At 32.2% G+C, this 17,614-nt stretch overlaps 1 protein-coding gene across 1 annotated transcript in view; it reads right to left on the bottom strand.

Moving 5' to 3' along the window:
• PHF14 (PHD finger protein 14) overlaps positions 1–17,614 on the bottom strand; it is a 185,003-nt gene that overhangs the window by 57,528 nt on the left and 109,861 nt on the right. Inside the window, exons 14-15 of the mRNA XM_027765746.1 lie at positions 6,478–6,504; positions 5,562–5,679 (exon numbers count right to left, since the gene is read on the bottom strand). Coding sequence (XP_027621547.1) covers positions 5,562–5,679; positions 6,478–6,504 — 145 coding nt within the window. The remainder of the gene's footprint in view (positions 1–5,561; positions 5,680–6,477; positions 6,505–17,614) is intronic.

Genomic DNA, 17,614 nt, shown 5'->3' with positions numbered 1-17,614 from the left:
GAAAGAGAGCAGGGAAGACTTGTAGAAAACTCCTTAGTCAAGTGATTAATGTTAGCTCATTATCTACGGTTCAAATCGAAATCATGTGAAGCACGTACACAGCATCATACCTGTGGTGTTCTTACTAAAAAGCTTAAAATAAATTTAACTAAAATAAAACATTAGAAAAATACAAAATAAAAGACATTTTAAAAAATAACTGTCCTATAATTTTTAAATTTAATTTCATTTTTATTCTTCTTTTTTTAAAACATTCAATCACTATACATCATCTGGCTTATAAAGAGAATTTTTCTAACATGAAATACACTTCAGACCAGCCCAGTTGAGAATACTATACACATTATCATCAATAGGTAATAAATCATTTCTGTATCCCACAAATGTCTTGCCTCTATTTTTCTTCCCTGATTTCCTTTCCTATTTTCTTTACTTCTCCCTCCCTCTTTCCACATTATATCCAGTGTCCATAACTATTTTCACTGTTTTTGTGCTCTCCAATCTTTCAGCTGCCCTATAATTTTCAAAAGTGGCAAGGTAAAGTTAAGGGAAGATTAAGGGACTGTCTGGATAGAAGAAATATGAAAACTATATGCAACATGTGATTCTGTGCTGGATCCTAACATCATGAAGGGCATTATTGGACAAATGACAAAACTTACTTCTGATTTAGATGATGATGATACTTTTGATATAGAAGGATGAAAATACACTGAGAGATTTACAGCAAAGTTGTGAATTTTCAGAAAGATTATTCTGGTGGTAGGATACAGAATATTTTAAATTACTCCAACAGTAAAAATATTTGGTATGCATCCCAGCATAAATATGTATGTCTTAGGTTTAAAATGCCTTTTCTATTGAAGTAATATATTATTAACATTACAAAACACATCCAGATATGGAAATTAAAACAGGATGTTTAATTACCTGTTGATGATTATGTTGTACAGTGTTCTCAACTGGACTGGCCTGAGGTGTATTTCATGTTGGATAAATTCTCTATACAAGCTAAATGATGTATAGTGATTGAATACATAAACAATAATAATAAATAAAAAAGGAAAAAAGAAAATGGGATGTTATATAGAATTAAGCTGATTTTAAGTTCATTTTGTGTACCTCTTGAAGTATAAACACTTCATTTGGAAGCCACACTCTTATAGTGAGAATGGCTAAAAGGGGAATTAGTCTTACAGGCTTGTTTAAATAACTTCTAAAATAGGATGAATGGTAACAGAACAAGAAGTGAAACACTGATTTAAGGCAGTAATAGTGGAGAAAAAAAGAGCAAAGGGTAGTCTAGAGAAACATTTAAGGAAATAACTTTTACCAGCCTGAGGAAGTGATTTGCCTCATAAGATAAGAATGGGATACCTGGCAAGATTATCCTTCATGTGTGAAGAAAAGACAAGAACATTCTCAGATAAACAAAACCTGAAAGAATTTACCAGCACCAGACCAGATCTCCAAGAAGTTCTCAAGGGAGTGCTATGTCAGGAAAATTAAATGCAGACACAACAGAAATAACAGTTCAAAAACTAAGAAAATGGCCAACTTAATCGTAGGGACAAGTCTAGAGTTAAATATTATATCCCAGAATTCAATCAGGAAGATTGAACCAGAACAGAAGATAAAGTACATGAGACTGAACTGGTGAAATAGCATTCTGTGACTTTTGACTAAAATATTGTGGCTTTTCTTCAGATTTAGGGGCAAATCTATCTGTCTGTCTGTCTGTCTGTCTGTCTATCTATCTATCTATCTATCTATCCATCCATGAAACTAGAAATGGAAAATTACTGATGATAATATGCATGATTAAGCCACTATACAGTATATTCTGGATGGGAAACCACATTTTGTATTTGTATACTATACTTTATAGTATATTCATTCTTCTCACTGAGGTTTATGCCTAAAGTCAAACTTGTGTTCATAGATATGTATATTTCAGTCATGCTTGCTATTCAAAATATTTAGATTAATTAAGATCTTTAGTGAATCAATAAAATGGGGGAGTAAGGCATAGAAAGCAACCATAGATAGCAGAGACAGTGTGGGAGGAGGGTGGGAGATGGCAGAGAGTGAGAGACAGGGGATCAAGGATGGGAAAAAAAGCAAAATATACAGGAAACAAGAAATGGGAAATTATTTGTTGATGATAACACATATGTTGATGTGTTTAATTGAGCCAATATACAGTGTATTCTGGATAGAAAATCTCTTTTTGTATGTTGTAATGATGTACAGTGAATGAACATAAATAAATAAATGCAAATAAAAATACAGCACTCATTAACATGATTTCTACTACACTGTAAAGAACAGGGAAAAAACCTAATGCATAGTGATTGATGGCAATGAACTAGCTACCCTGAATATATGCAGAGTACATTGTATGGCTGCTGCCTTTGTCAAATGTCTTTAAACCATAGCTGTGCGAGAAGGTAAGTTTTGTGTGTGTCTGTCTCCATATGTGTACATGTATATGCATATGTCTGTGGTCTATGCAATTGGCCATTTTTCATGAAATCTAAAATAACTACCTCAGTTAATGAAGTGTTGATAAGGTAAAGAAAATTGTACCATGCAATGTATAAATGTTTATAAATGGCAGTGGATTCTTTTTCTTTTTTAAGAGAGATATTTTTGATATAGGACGTGTGGACTTGCCAGACACACAGAGAGCAAGAACTCACGCCTTGTAGGGATGGTCATGCCACAATCCCTTCTCCTCTTATCTCTTCGTGAGATTTTAGGTACATGTGCACACACACCCAGCATGAGTTTTAAACCGCTGGATCCAGGAATCAAACCTCAGTGTACTATGTGGGAGTCTAGTGATGTAACCATTAAGCCATCTGCTGGTCCCAGTAAATTATTTTTCAAACACTGCTTTTCTAACTTGGAAGTAGGAGGGAGGAAACTCCAAACAAAAGAGACATTTAGAAAAAGTGCAGTACCACAAAGAATCCTATAAGACAACCTTTATAGTCTACGGTATTTCACTACTTTTTTCATTTAAATATGATTTCTAGAAAGGATTTTTAATTACACAATAAAACTCAAATCTATCTTAACAAATAAATTCTTCCTACTGTACAGCTTATAACCTTGAGCAAAAAATGCTTGATTATTAAGTACAATATATGGAATAGTATGTAATTATTATATTAGTATGTAAAATTTTCAAGAGATTTGAGTAATTATTTTTTAAACTTTTTGAGTTTTTTTTAAATAACCAAATGCTATTTTTGGTTTTGTTTTACAGTTTTAAATTTGCCAAGGGGCACATGTGCTCACCAAAGACAGAGAGAAAGAAAATGAGAAAGCACACTTGCTGGGGCTTGCACGCACACACACACACAGTGTGTTCCTAAAGTCCCCAGGTCTGAGACTGAAACCACATAGCAGCCAGCTGCCTTAACTACCATACTACCAGTTGGTGTGCTTTTTGGCAGTTTTTAATAAATAAACTTTTACAAAAGGTCTCTGTGGTAAATTAGAACATACTCTAACTAATGATAAAAAGAATACTTTAAGGATCACCCCATGGTTGGATGGTTAAGGCAGCTGGATCTCACACACCAAATGTGCAGTTGGAGTCCTAGACATGGCGGATTGAAAAACACACTGGGTGCATATGCATGTATGCCAAAAATTCCCACAGGAGGGAGAAATGGAGGAGAAGGCGTGGTGTGAAGGGATTGCGATGTGACTTGCCCCAGGGGGGATGATGCTTTCTCACTTTCCCTAGCTCTCCTTCCCCAGAAAGTATATGCACTCTCTAGCAATTTTTTAAAAATAGTTTTCTTTCCACATTCTGACAGGAATTTATTATCAATCTAAGACAAATATAGACATAAGTGGCATTCAAGGTGACTAAAGTATCAGCCAGTGGCATGGTGAGTAAAGCAGGGGTATCCCATGTGTCTGATTATGTGGTTTGAGTTCTGGACCTTGTGGCTTGACAAACACACTGGGAGTGCATGCCATATGCCTAAAATCCTAATAGGAGAATGAACTGTGGCATGACCATCTTCTCCTTGGGGGGAAGGATGCTTTCTCACTTCTCATCTCTCTCTGTTTCTGTCTCCCTTCAGTTAATGCATACACATCATAGCAAATTTTTTTTTAAAATGGCTTTGAAATTGATAGTATAATAGCCAGTTCATTTCCATTGCCTTTTTTCATGTTAACTAATTTTTTCAGAGGGCAGTGCACTCTCTGAAGACACACAGACCCAGGGAAGCAGAAGTTGGTGTAATGGCTATGCTGCTGGACTCTGATGTAGTCAACCGCAGTTTGAGTCCCAGACCCGACAGCTTAAACTCATACCGGGCGCGTGTATGTGCATGCTCAAGATCCTGAGAGGAGAATGGAGGAGAAGGAATTGCAGCGTGGCCATTCCCCCCTGGGAGTTATTTCTTGCTTTCTGTCTCTCTGTCTCTGTCTTTCTGGTGAGTGCACATGCCCTAAATCAGAAACCTCTCCAAAAAGAAAAAGGAAAGACGCAGAAAGAAAGAAGAAAAATGAGAAAGCAGCCCCCATAGGAAATGGTCACGCTGCAATCCCTTATCCTCCATTTCTCCTTCACTTTAGAATTTTGGGCATGTACACACATACCCAGTGTGTTTTTTAAACCACCATGTCTGGGACTTGAATTGTAAATGTTAGCCATGTGGGATGCAGCTGCCTTAACAACCACATCATGGACTGGCTCTCCACTGCCTTTTTGGAGAAGAACAATTTGATTAAACCACAGCTAACCAGAATCTTTTCATTCAAATATATTCAATACTTTTGTTAAGTGTGTATTAGGAATTTAGCTTTTCACTCATATACTTATTTTTGTTTTTTCTTTTATTGTTTTTATGTTTGTTTCTTTTTTTTTAGTACTATACATTAAAGAAACACTTAAAATATAGATTAAAGAAACTAAAATATTAAACTATAGATCACTACAATTTAAAGTAGAAATGCTGATATTCAAAAGAAATAATTTCAAAGTTTATTTTGGGGGAGTAAACAATTTAACAGACTTATTAGAAATTTCATTCTTTTTACTAAGCTAAAATAAACAACAGAAATAAGATTTAGGATATGAAAACTAGTGTTTTTAGGGAACAAGACCTGATGAAACAACCAAAATATACTGATTATATTTTAGATTTTATTGGATATTCTGTTAGCTAACATTAATTTCTTCTAATTCAGGGTAGAACTTTTCTGCCATTCCTTAGATGTGGTAAATTAGCAGAGGGTACTTTTAATTTTTTTGGCTGCTAGAACACAATTTAATATGCTATCGTAATATAGAGAATACAAAAAACAACTAAATATTCCATAGAGGAAATTTGTATCATTTAGTAGACTCTCTCTCCTTAATTTAAAGGCAATAAAATCACCACAGCAATATATTCTTAAAGTGTATCAGATTACAATGTTGGTCCCTCGTATCCCAATTCTCTCTAAGGTTAGGAAGGTGATGGTGTGATATGAAGATCCCATCAAAGTAAAGGAAAAATAACCCTTTTCCTTACTTCCTGCCCCCTTACCTTAGAAGACGAAGAATCACACTCCTGACATATCCATCCATAGCCTGTTTGTTTAGGAGACTTTTTCAAAGGAGGATCCAAACAGCCAAAATGGTAGCAGAGTCTGCATTCATCACACCTGCAGGGTAAACACATTTATGATTTATCTCAGTAAGATAAAGACCTTCTATTTAAAAGGCAGAAAGACACACTATTAAACATTTCAACTTTAACATTATTAATTCTATCCTTGGCTCACAATTATTCAATTAATGTTTATGACAAAGGCAACTTAAACCTGAAATAAATGTTTCAGGGAAAAAATTATAACCATGAATTAGACAAACAGAAGTATCACTCAGAACACTCTGAATGCAAAAATGTTAAGAGCGTTTGAATAAACTTATGTGTAGAATCATATGTACTCAAAACTAATAACCATGACAATTAAAATTTTCAATTTTCAGGATTAAATCATTTGTCTATTAGATAGTTTTAAAATTTTAATGATATAAGATACACATAACTTAAAGTCACGAATTCAATCCAATACATTGTGATTACTTCAAAAATTTTAGAACTCTAAGGAATCTTTCTAGGCTACACAGGGCTGCAATGCTCTACAACTCATATCTCACTTTTCTCTCCAAAGTTAAAGCAAATTGTAAATAAATTTTCTAATCTTTATAGCATGCTAACACAATCTAAAGCAAATAAAAACAATCTCTACTTGTTAGATCACAGAATACTTAATATATAAAGAGGTAAGAAACAATTTTAAAATTTAATAATAGTTTCTCTGTAAAATTTCTATAAAGCTTTCTTTCACTGCATTTGGTTTTTCAGTGTATTTCCTACAATATTTAAAAACTTACTACGAGTGTTTGATAGTGTCTTTGCCACCTATGACGTACAAAATCTAAGAAAACTATCATACCTATTCTTCGTTTCAGACAATCTCATCCTGCTGACAATGAAGAAAAATCTGTATTATTTCAGTGTTTTGCAAGAAGAATTTTTCATCAGTTGGAATAACAAGACCAAAATTTAACAACAAATAACAAAGATGTATATATCTTACAGAAAGGACTATATTCCTCATTTTCTCTGCGCTTTGTTTTTAAATGTAAAAATATTTAATATTTTCTCAACATTATCAGATCCTTTTACAGTATATCTTTTGCTAATTTAAAATTTTAAAAGTAAATAAATCTACAACAAAAAACTAAGGGAAAACCTTTATAGAACACATATTACTTGAATAATGCACAAAAATACTATTAAATAACCTTTATTAGGAAAATGGGGTGAAGGAGCTATTTTTATATAAACAATATGCAAAGAAATACTTTTGATTTATGAAACTATCACTATAAAAGGGACTATAAGTCTGTATTTTTAGTAAAAATCTCATGTCATGCTACAAAAACCTAATCTACTAAAGACCATTTCAGAAAAGTTAAGCAACTTAGCTAAGTTATTCACATCTGAGGAAGTTTAAAACACAATTATAACTCATCTGTTTATGCATTTCTTCTTCTACAAACATTCTCCTTATGAACAAGTTTATGTACTTTTCTAAAATCAGACTCAAAATATGAACTTGAAAAATTATGACTATAATTCTAGCTATAGAAATACATAAAATAAAATACTGATAATGCTTACTTCCTATACCAATATTTCAAGTAAACAACTCAAAAATATATTTAAAAATGATTAAAATGTTCAAAAACCTGTTGCTCTGGCATTAAGAAAAAATAGTAACATATTTAATTTCATTGTAATCTAAGAAAATTAAATGATAGGCCCACAAAATTTTATGGTTTTTCTTTTTCAATTCAACTTATTTACCTTTCACTAGCTTAATTTCAAATGCATTAAACATATTAAAGATAGAGGAATCTTCAGAGTATAAGCATTTCTGAGTTTCAGAGAAGGCTGTCATTTCTAGATAGCTGAGGGCATGCTCCTTCAAGCATGAAAACTTCTATTTCCATCATCCTTCATGAGAAATTTAAAAAGAATGACATTGAGTTATCCAAGGAAATAAATTAAATATAATCAAGTATCTTTGTCAACTCAAGGTAATCAGTAAAAATAATATACATGACTAACAGTGGGTCAGTCTTTTGTACCTGTAGTGAGTACCATTAGTTCTGCTGTTCTGGTTGAATTCTTGTATTCAATTTGAACACATTTTCAGGGTTCTCACTTACTTGAAAATCATCAGCTAAGCCAGTGCTTCTTGATAGTGTCAGTTTATTAATCTAAGCATCATTTCTCCAAAAGTAATGTTACAGATTCAGAAACCAGAATACTAAAACTTGTGAAACTATGCAAACTGACAGTAAAAAGACATGAAAAATAAGAACATCTACTGAGTTAAGTATATGAACTCACTTCTGATAGTTAACTATTGTCTTTCTTCTTTAACTTCCTGTTTTTGGGAAATGTTCCATATATTTCAGTTTGTTAATAAACCAGTTTCTTCACAGGTAAAAAGTTATAGTGTTAACATTTTCTTTATCACTAATTACAACTGAATTACTGAATATTTATACTTCTCTGTTGTCATTTGCAAATTATGATTTCTAGTGCATGACTCAAGGAAAACATCATGACGAATGTAAAACTGAATCATAATTCATTAACCCTTCACGTACGTAGGTGATTTTTGTTGGTATAGGTATGGATTTCCCAACTAATAAGTGAAGAACAAGCTTGCTATACTAATATAGTTCTATTCTGTTGTTGATTTCAATTACTTATAAAATCAAGTTTTCTTTCAACTCTAAAACTAATGAAAAGGGAAAAGAAAGGTTTTTATCTATAAACTAGTGTTGTCAGAAGATAATTTGAAGGATATATGAGTTAGAAGTGAGCTTATCCTTACTGACTGATAACTTCACTAGTGATCCCTTTCAGAGCTCTTTAGTGTACATATGGAACTCTGACTTATCTGTGATGGATTCTAGAGGACAAGAATAATTTGATTGTCAAAATTAGGCAAGATACAGAACTTCTTTAGTTTTAGCTCACTCACCAGTAAATGAAAACTCTAACTCCAAAACTAAATAGCAAAAAAGAGTAGTTAATACCCCAAGGAAATGCCAGAACAGGAGAGGAAAAGCAAAAGTGAAAGAAAATAACTGAATTAGTCAATAGCTTTGTTGACAAACAAAAATCCATACTCTTATGTGCTGGTAACTAAAAATATCCTGAAAAATGACGTGAACTCTTAACTAAATTTACAAGAATTACTGGGTTGTTAGAAAAGCCATGACACATTTTTGCATAGAAAAATAATATTCTATTAAAAAAAAGTAAGATACCACTAGGAAGTATAATCAAAAAGCAATGTAGACAGCCATAAACAGTGAATTAATCACTCACACCTAACCCATACCACTTTGTAATCTTTATCAAATCTTATCAGCCAACAAATTCTGGTTATGTTGCAAATTAGGTAATTTTTAAAACTTGAATTATAAGTTCTATAGTGATCTACTATCTAAAAGCTGTAATAGCCTTACTGTAGTTATTGATCAATTTTATTTATGGTTTCTTTTTCAATTTCTTATACACTTGGTAACAAATAATTGCAGTACATAATATATATTTAATTTATCAAAATAATGAAAATGTTTTAAAAAATGTTTGCAAAAGCAGTCATTGACCCATGAAAGTATGATGATATAATACAATACACTTTATTAAATAACACAAATGTATATAATCAAACAAACTAATATACCAATAGCACATCATTAAATAGGAAGGTTATGTTTTAAAATATTAAAACTGAATATAAAATTAAAATATAAAGAAACACTACATTATTAAAATAAAATGCAAACTGGATGCTTAAAGAAGTATACTTTATGCCTATAATGAATACTGTATACAATGTAATTTTCGGGCATCCTAAAATTACAATAAAAAAATTGCTAGAGGGCGTATGCATACAGGGGAAAGAGAGAGGAAGAGGGTAAGGGAGTGAAAATGCACTCCTTTAGGGATGATCACACTGTAATACCATCTTCATTTCTCCTTTCAAGATTTTGGGCACATATGCACAGGCACCCAGTGTGTTTTTCAAGTCGCTGGGTCTAGGACTCAAACCACACAGTTGAGCATGTGGGATCCAGCTGCCTTAACCACCATGCCACTGGCTAGTCCTAAAATTACAATTTTAAATGTGATAAAATAAATCCATTTACCAGATAAAAGGAAACTTGATTGTTTAATTAGATTTTCACTAAATATAACATCGTGGACATCATATTCATAACAATACATATATAACAATAAAGCAGCTTTTATGGTCTCTTTACACATTGATTTAACAAAATGCAGTCACTAAATAAACATGGTTCTATATGTATTTAGAATACTTACTTATCATATGATTAAATATAGCATCCTAAACAAAGAAGAGAAAGAAAATAATTTATCTCTATATGCACTATGATCCATAAACAAGCAGTCAGGTGTTTCTCTGACCACTGAAAATATGCAAACAAGTGCAAACAAATTGAAAATCTAATTTATTCCCTCCTGTGTCTAACAGAAAGATAAAAGATCAGTGTTCCAAAAGTTTCTTTAATTCCCTTTATTTCCAATTGACAAATTCTTTAGAGGAATACACTATGCAATTACTTTTTAAAATCTGAAACAATTATGTGCACTCCTATGAATATACTTTACAACCAGATGATAAGGTAAGTTTTAGAAGAAGCTAAATTTGTCTCATGGACTTGTAAGGGATGTACATTTTAATGATCAACATGATCTTGATAATCATAACTTTTCTTTTAATGTCAGTGGAACATTTTATTTAGCTCCCTTCCAAGTCTATACAGATTAAAATAAAATACTGACTCTGAAAATAAGTATTATTATATGTTTACTTAATGAAAGAATTAAATAAGAGAATGGATGCGCTGGAATTTCCTACTCTTTCATCATTTCCATGTAAAAATTCTATACAAGAACAATCTAAAATTTAATCTTGAATATTAGCAGTAATTAAGACTGTTACTAGCAGTTTCAAACACCTACACAAATCTATTAACCAGCAGTGATAGACTCTTTCATTAAAAAGTAGCCAGTTACATCAACTAAACAAATTAATAGATGCAGAAAATGCTGACTGTGACCCATGAGTTAAATCATTTAAAAAATAATACAAGCCTGCACAAAATTCTGCATTCTACCAATAAGAGAATAACATTTAATATCAATAAATGCAATATTCTATTCCTTGTCATTTACAATCTTAGTGCAAACGATCTACATGAGCATTTTCTGTACAGAGTAAGTAGAACATGTCTTTGAACTTTTTAATTTAATGTCACTATCAATTTCTATCAAAAGATATAGTGAAAGGGTAGAAAGTAAAGAAAATATTCTTTAAACATAAAAGTACATTTTCTGGAAAAATTGTCCACATAAATACATACTTAATACTAACTGAAAGAATGATATCAATCTACATCCACAGCAGCCAGATTACCAGATTAAAAGTGGAATGAAAAAAATAAAACAGAATACAAAGAATTCATATAAAAATACACAGTAAGGTCAACTACTTCTTCACAGCATGGGAAAAGAATTAGACATTTCCATACCCAAAACACGTCCGCTTTGTTCTTTAATAATCTGATTTCCATCTGCTCATGCCCTCAGAAATTTTTAGCAGTACAACCTGCTGTGCTCAAGCTCCTAATAACTCTGTATTTCACCATTCATAATTAACTAACTATGATCTAATCAATAACATAGATCCTGATTTTACAATGTAAATCAGATAAATGAAATAATGGCTGGAAGCCAATCTTATTTTATTTAGAAAGCACAGCATGAGCATCCAATTTCATTGTGTCCTCGCACCTGAACAGTAGAGAATCTTATTGGTAAGCCTACAGGAAGTCTTCAAGTGAGCACCATATAAGTGGCCTACATTTTTATAAAGAAGTATTTATATAGCATGCCTATCAGTAAAATATTATGTACATTTACAAAATGCTGACTCAGGTAGAAATAAATTCCGCCTTCATATGTCATGCCTCTTTAAGGTAATCTCTTAAACAAGTGTCAAGTGTCGAGAACAATTTAAAGGGAAAAAAATTCAGTAACTTAAATATTTCACTCTGTTACAGACAGAGTCCTTGTAAATTCCATGAATGGATTTTGGTGAAATGTTCATAACATATTCTTATCCTGTGCAAGTAAAATAGGGATGAATTTTGTCAAATAAGTAATTTTAAGTATTTAAAAGAGTGTTCTCATTAAGAAACAGGATATATAAGCATGGAAACAGAGTAAGTGTGAATATTGTTATTTATTATGGAACTATCTATTTTTAACATTATAAATACAGAATTAGATAAACATTCAGAAGACATATGAATGTCAATAATTTATAAATGAAGCATAAATATAACATTTAAACTTAAGATACTGATAAAGGCAAAGACTGAATTTTGTTTTCATATTCAAATCTAACCCCAATATCAAGCCTTAGGCTACCTAAAGAATTAGTGAACTCTGGACTAAGACGATGTTTCTTGCTTCATTTATTTATCTAAAATAGTGCTCATAATAGGTATAAAATAAACATTTAACTGAATTAATGAAAATAAAGAAATTGTATGTGTTGTAGATGAAATTATGCCAAACTCTTTTATTTAGAAAGAGTTTTGAAAATCTGAGGACTATTTTAAGGAGATTAATGCCACTTTTTTTTTTGTAATCAATGAATGTTGAATAAAATACAATGATTGTTTAAAAAAATACTATTTAAGTTTCTCAAAGTGCTGTCTCTTAATAGCAGCATCAGCATCACCTGGGAACTTGTTAGAAATTTAGATTTTTAGACCAATCTCAGACCTACTGAACCAGAAACTCCGGAGCAACAGAGGGAAGGGAGGAAGGAAGGAATCAGTAGGAGGGAGGACAGAAGAGAATTAGACAGCCATCAATGCTGCAATGAACCCTTTCTGTAATTTGGATGCAAGATAAAGTCTGAGAACCACTACGATTTACTATCACGGCATTGTTGTATTTCAGAGACATTTAACTGCCTTTCTAATATTTTAGTGTTCCTTTTCCTACTGTGAGACAAATAATCATTATTTACTTGTGAAATATGAACCATTAACCATTTTCTTAATGAATTAACTCTTTTGAATAACAGTTGAACCATGCTATGTCCTTTGAATAGCAATTCAACCACAGCATCAACCTTATGAAAAGAGGTTAATTTTATGCTGTGGAAATATGGAGTATTTAGGAGATTATCAAGAGAAGGTGTTTTACTCTACTTCCTTGAAAATTCTCTTACTCCAACTACATATTTGCAGGATCTATTATCTTATGAATTGTGCAGCTTATATTTGTAATGAGTGAAAAAGATTCTAGGGCTAGCACCAAAATTGGAATAGAATACCCATCACTGAAAACCACGAGATGGAGAGTGATAATGTAGTAGTCTAATTGAAACCAAGGTGAAAAATATTTTAATTAACAGTTTCACCAAAACCACAAAGTCTAATGATTTCTCTAAAAAAAAAAAAAAAAAAAAAACTAAAATAAAATGACCCCTAAGATTTCTCACAAAGGCTTTATGTATTAGTAGATTACATTAACAAAATGGCAATCTATCATTTTTCTTAGAATGAGTTGGAGTTCAGTAATAGTAATAATTGCCCACTCCTTAAACTTATGTAATGATAAATAGTAGTTTTCTATTCTTTAAAAAAAAAAAGCCTACAGGTACTACAAAAGATTAATACTTTCCCTCCAATGTTATGTGATCTTTCAATAAGTTAATAACATTTATACATAATTACATAGACATTTACGTTTATTTAAATATCTTATTCAATCATACAGTTCCTTATTGTAACTATAAACTACAAGCATACACGACTCTCACTATATTCGCTTTTTATTATCTATTAACAGTGCCTGCTCTAATCTTAAAATTTTAACTGTTTTCAGTTGCCACTATACCTGAAAAGATATCCAAAAACCACATTATAAATCAAGAAATTCCAAGAGACATGTTGACAATTTACATGTATATGTGCATTTCAATTTCATCAGAGTCTCTTCTACATCAGTTCAAGATTGAGTTATGAAATATTTGACACATTTCTGTCGTTGACTTAAAAGTGGATCATTAAAGCTTGAAGATCAAATTTTAATTCTGTAAACCTCTGGAAAGATACAGATGTTGATGAAGATCTTTCAGATGGCAGGTTGTATAGTCTACAAGCATTGTACTTCCCTCCTTAGTTCAAAATTTCATATTTAAAGTTCAGAAAAATAAAATTATATCAAATACAGACAATTCATAATAAAACAATAAAGACTGAGTAACCTTGGATATTACTAAAACTATCTAGAGATCAACACAGACATATTTTTATTCATGAGCTGAAAATAGAAAGTGGTAAAAATTTCATGCTAATAATATTAGTGTTTTCACTAGGACTAATGAGTCAAAAGTAGAGTGTAATACGGTTCACGAGTCTTTCACTTTTGTTGATTATTATAAATAGAAATAACATTTAATCTGAGTCGTCGTTTCCCAGTGTAGCATTTCATATATAAATATATGTATTAAGTTGGATGAAACAGTGACAGACTAATGGAATGCACTGTCTTTTTCTTGGTTACTGACATTGTTCAACAACAACGGGGAGTAGCATACTGCATTTAAGTCCCACAGTCTTCTCTGTAACTCTTCAGTAAATCCAAACACTGTTTATCATTATTTGCCAAAGAAGCAAGCAGAAAAGACATTACTTAATAGGTCAGTTCTGACAACACATTTATCCAGTATTTTTCAACAATGCACATATCAAATATTTCTGATTAGTGCAAAAAGAAGGAAAAAAAAAAAAAAACATTCCACGCAGGCAAATTAAATGCCTTGTCAGTCCAGGTACCATACCAATCAATTATAGTCTAGCCAAACCTGACAAGCAAAGGCAACTTTTTTGTAGTGATAAGCTTATGGAAAGGACAAGATAGCTGTTTTCCTTTACTTTATGTACTCTATGGAGAGTTTTATCCACATTTTTAAAATCACACTTATAAAAGAGGTTTCCTTTTTTTGCCTCCGAGGATGAGTTGTGGCAGAGTTGGGTCTCATGAAGGGTATCTACACAGTAAAGTGATAAGAAAAGAACATTAACATTTAAAGATCATAGCAGCTCTGTACTATGTCTCATGATACATACTAACAATACTGTATTAGATTCAAATGACATATGATCTGGTCCAAAGAGAAAGATACACTAAGTCTAAATGCCATGATCTTGTGTAGGTTCTTACTGGTCAAAATGGAACTATCTTAAAATTTAAAACACTGAGTTGCCTCCTCTTGTATTATTTATCACTGCTTTTAGTTGTCAAAACAAATCTATATTACTAAAATAAAAATATATACAAATGATGAGGGGCTTATACTTATATATTGTATTTGATCCATAAATATTCTGAAAAATAAGTTTTCTATTTAACAAATATAACAATTTAACAATGCTTGAGAAAGCATATAACTGTGCTGAAAACAAGCACGACTAATCAGTACATTATAGTGCTGGTTATACTCAAATATGGAGTCCTGGAGAGAAAATGTTCAAATGATTCTTTGCCTATCCTGCCTTCCTTTTTAAAAGGCTGTATTAGAAATATTTGGTTATAATCACTCACTATCTTTGCATCTATTTCAGAGGAGAAATTTTAGGTGCTCAGTGATTAAAAATAACATTGATTGATCGAGGCAGACAAAAATGTATCATTTCTTCAAATATATAAATCTGTGTGGATGGAAGTAAAATTGCCAGGGATTCACACATCATAGAAAAAGTTCACTTTTAAACATTTAATGATTAGATAGATGTGTTTAATGCTTCTTAAGTTCCATTGAGAAAAAGAAAGTGAAAAGTGGCACACAGAAAAACAAAAGTACTACTCAGGAGAGTTACCATGCCAAACTAAACAACCTCTAAAGAAAACAAAAACAACTGTACAAGAGAAAAGAATATAATGTGAGAAATCGTTTTCAGAGAAATGTATTCATCAGCACATAAGAAATAATAGAAAGCGCCGAATACTTTATTAAATAGTAAGGTCACATATGCTAAGTTTTTCTAGTGCTTCTGAATCTAATATCCTGAAAGCACTTTGTCTGCAAGCTAAGCACTACTGAAATAGCATAATGCAAGAGGAAGCAACCACATCATTCATAATAAAAGTGCAATTAACTCTTAATTACATGCACGAATATAACAAAGACTAGCAGACACATGTGTTTGTACTTGAATTTGATATCCATTTGAATATATATACATTTAAACAGAAATCTGTTTTAAACCCCAGTGAAATCCAAATAAAATATGGAAAAAAAACTAAAAAACTATCACTAAAGTTCCCATTTCTAAATTTCACTTCATATTCAAAATCCTTTAAAACCAGAATAAGCAGCAACTTGCCTTGGTTCCTACCTTCTTAGGACAAAAGACTGTATTATTTTAAAAACAATTTCTGGTTTTGTATATATTCTATATTCATCTAGTAAGGTTACTTAAAAATAAATATATGGAAAAAGGAATTAACAATGTTCAGTGGGCTTTCCTGGCCAGGAACTATCATTATAGTCTGTATCTTGTGTAGTTGGAATTGTCTGCCAAGAAGGAGTCATGAGCGGTGTTAAATACAGAGAAACATTCTGAAAAATGCATCATTAGGTGATTTCATTGTGCAAATAACATAGAGTGTACTTACACAAACCTGTTATATACCTAAGCTACATGGTATAATCTTATGGGACCACCATCACATGTGCAGGCCATGGCTGACCAAATGTTATGAAACACATGACTGTACTTGTTTTGCCCAATAAAGTCAAATATGCCAAAGCAGTGTAGTGTGGTGAGGCAGTATACATAATGATTAGTGCACAAGGTGTACACACGAAACTACCTAGATTCAAACTCTAACTTTAAACTCCAATTCTATGGTTTTGTGATCTTAGGCAAGTAGTTTTTCTATCTTCTCACTTATAAAATATGAATAAAATATTTATGTTATGGGGATTGAATGAGATAAAATAAAGCACTAGCACATTAGTAGCCTTCAATAAATCTCAGCGACTAATATGAAGGCCAGTAGATATTTCAAACATTATGGCAGTCTTCTTTGGAAAGAAAGAGATGAGAGTTTAATTTTAATTTTTAAAATTTCCATGTAAATGGAGCCAGCAGATGGTGTAGTGGTTAAATTGCTGGACTCCCACATGGCCAAGTGTGGCTCGAGTTCTGGACTTAGTAACTTGAAATTCATGCTGGGCACATATGCGTGTATACCCAAGATGCTGGGAGGAGAATGGAGGAGAGGGGATTGTAGCATGGCCATCCTCCCTGGGGAGTGATTTCTCACTTTCCCTCTCACCGTCTCTCCCTCTCTCCCGTGAGCACACATGCCCTAAGGCAAAAACCTCTAAAAAATATTTCAACGTACAATTGGATAATTTCTATTTCATGTTACTTAATATCTCTATATCTCAGTTATCTTATATCTAAAATGAAAAAATATCTCCTAGGACTGTTACAAGAACCGAATGAGATAGTACATTTGGAGAACAGAGCAGAGAGTATGGGACATAGCAATCATCTACCTTTAGCATTATTATAATTCCCAGGCCAAAGGTTTCTCTGGGGTTTAATAATCTATCATCAATTCAAAAGTTTGTTTCTAAACATGTCTTTAAATTCATTTCACCTCTTATTTCATTAATATTACGTCTATTTTATATGTCCAAACAATATTAAACCAATACAAATTAAAAGCTACTGGACCTGCCCTGTAGCACATTGGTTTGGCCCTGCACTGGAAGTCAGATCTCACATGGCTGACTATAGTTCAAACCCTGATCCTAGCAGCTTAAAAACCACACCACCCGTGTGTGCATGCATGTCCAAAATCCCGACAGAAAGAAGAAATGGAGGACAACGAATTGTGGTGTGACCACACCTCATTGGGGTACACGTGTGCTG

The sequence above is a fragment of the Tupaia chinensis genome, unplaced genomic scaffold (assembly GCF_000334495.1).
Source record: "Tupaia chinensis unplaced genomic scaffold, TupChi_1.0 Scaffold139677_1, whole genome shotgun sequence".
Taxonomy (NCBI): domain Eukaryota; kingdom Metazoa; phylum Chordata; class Mammalia; order Scandentia; family Tupaiidae; genus Tupaia; species Tupaia belangeri.
Note: the sequence above shows the minus strand (reverse complement) of the source record. Positions and strands in the feature narration are given on the sequence as shown.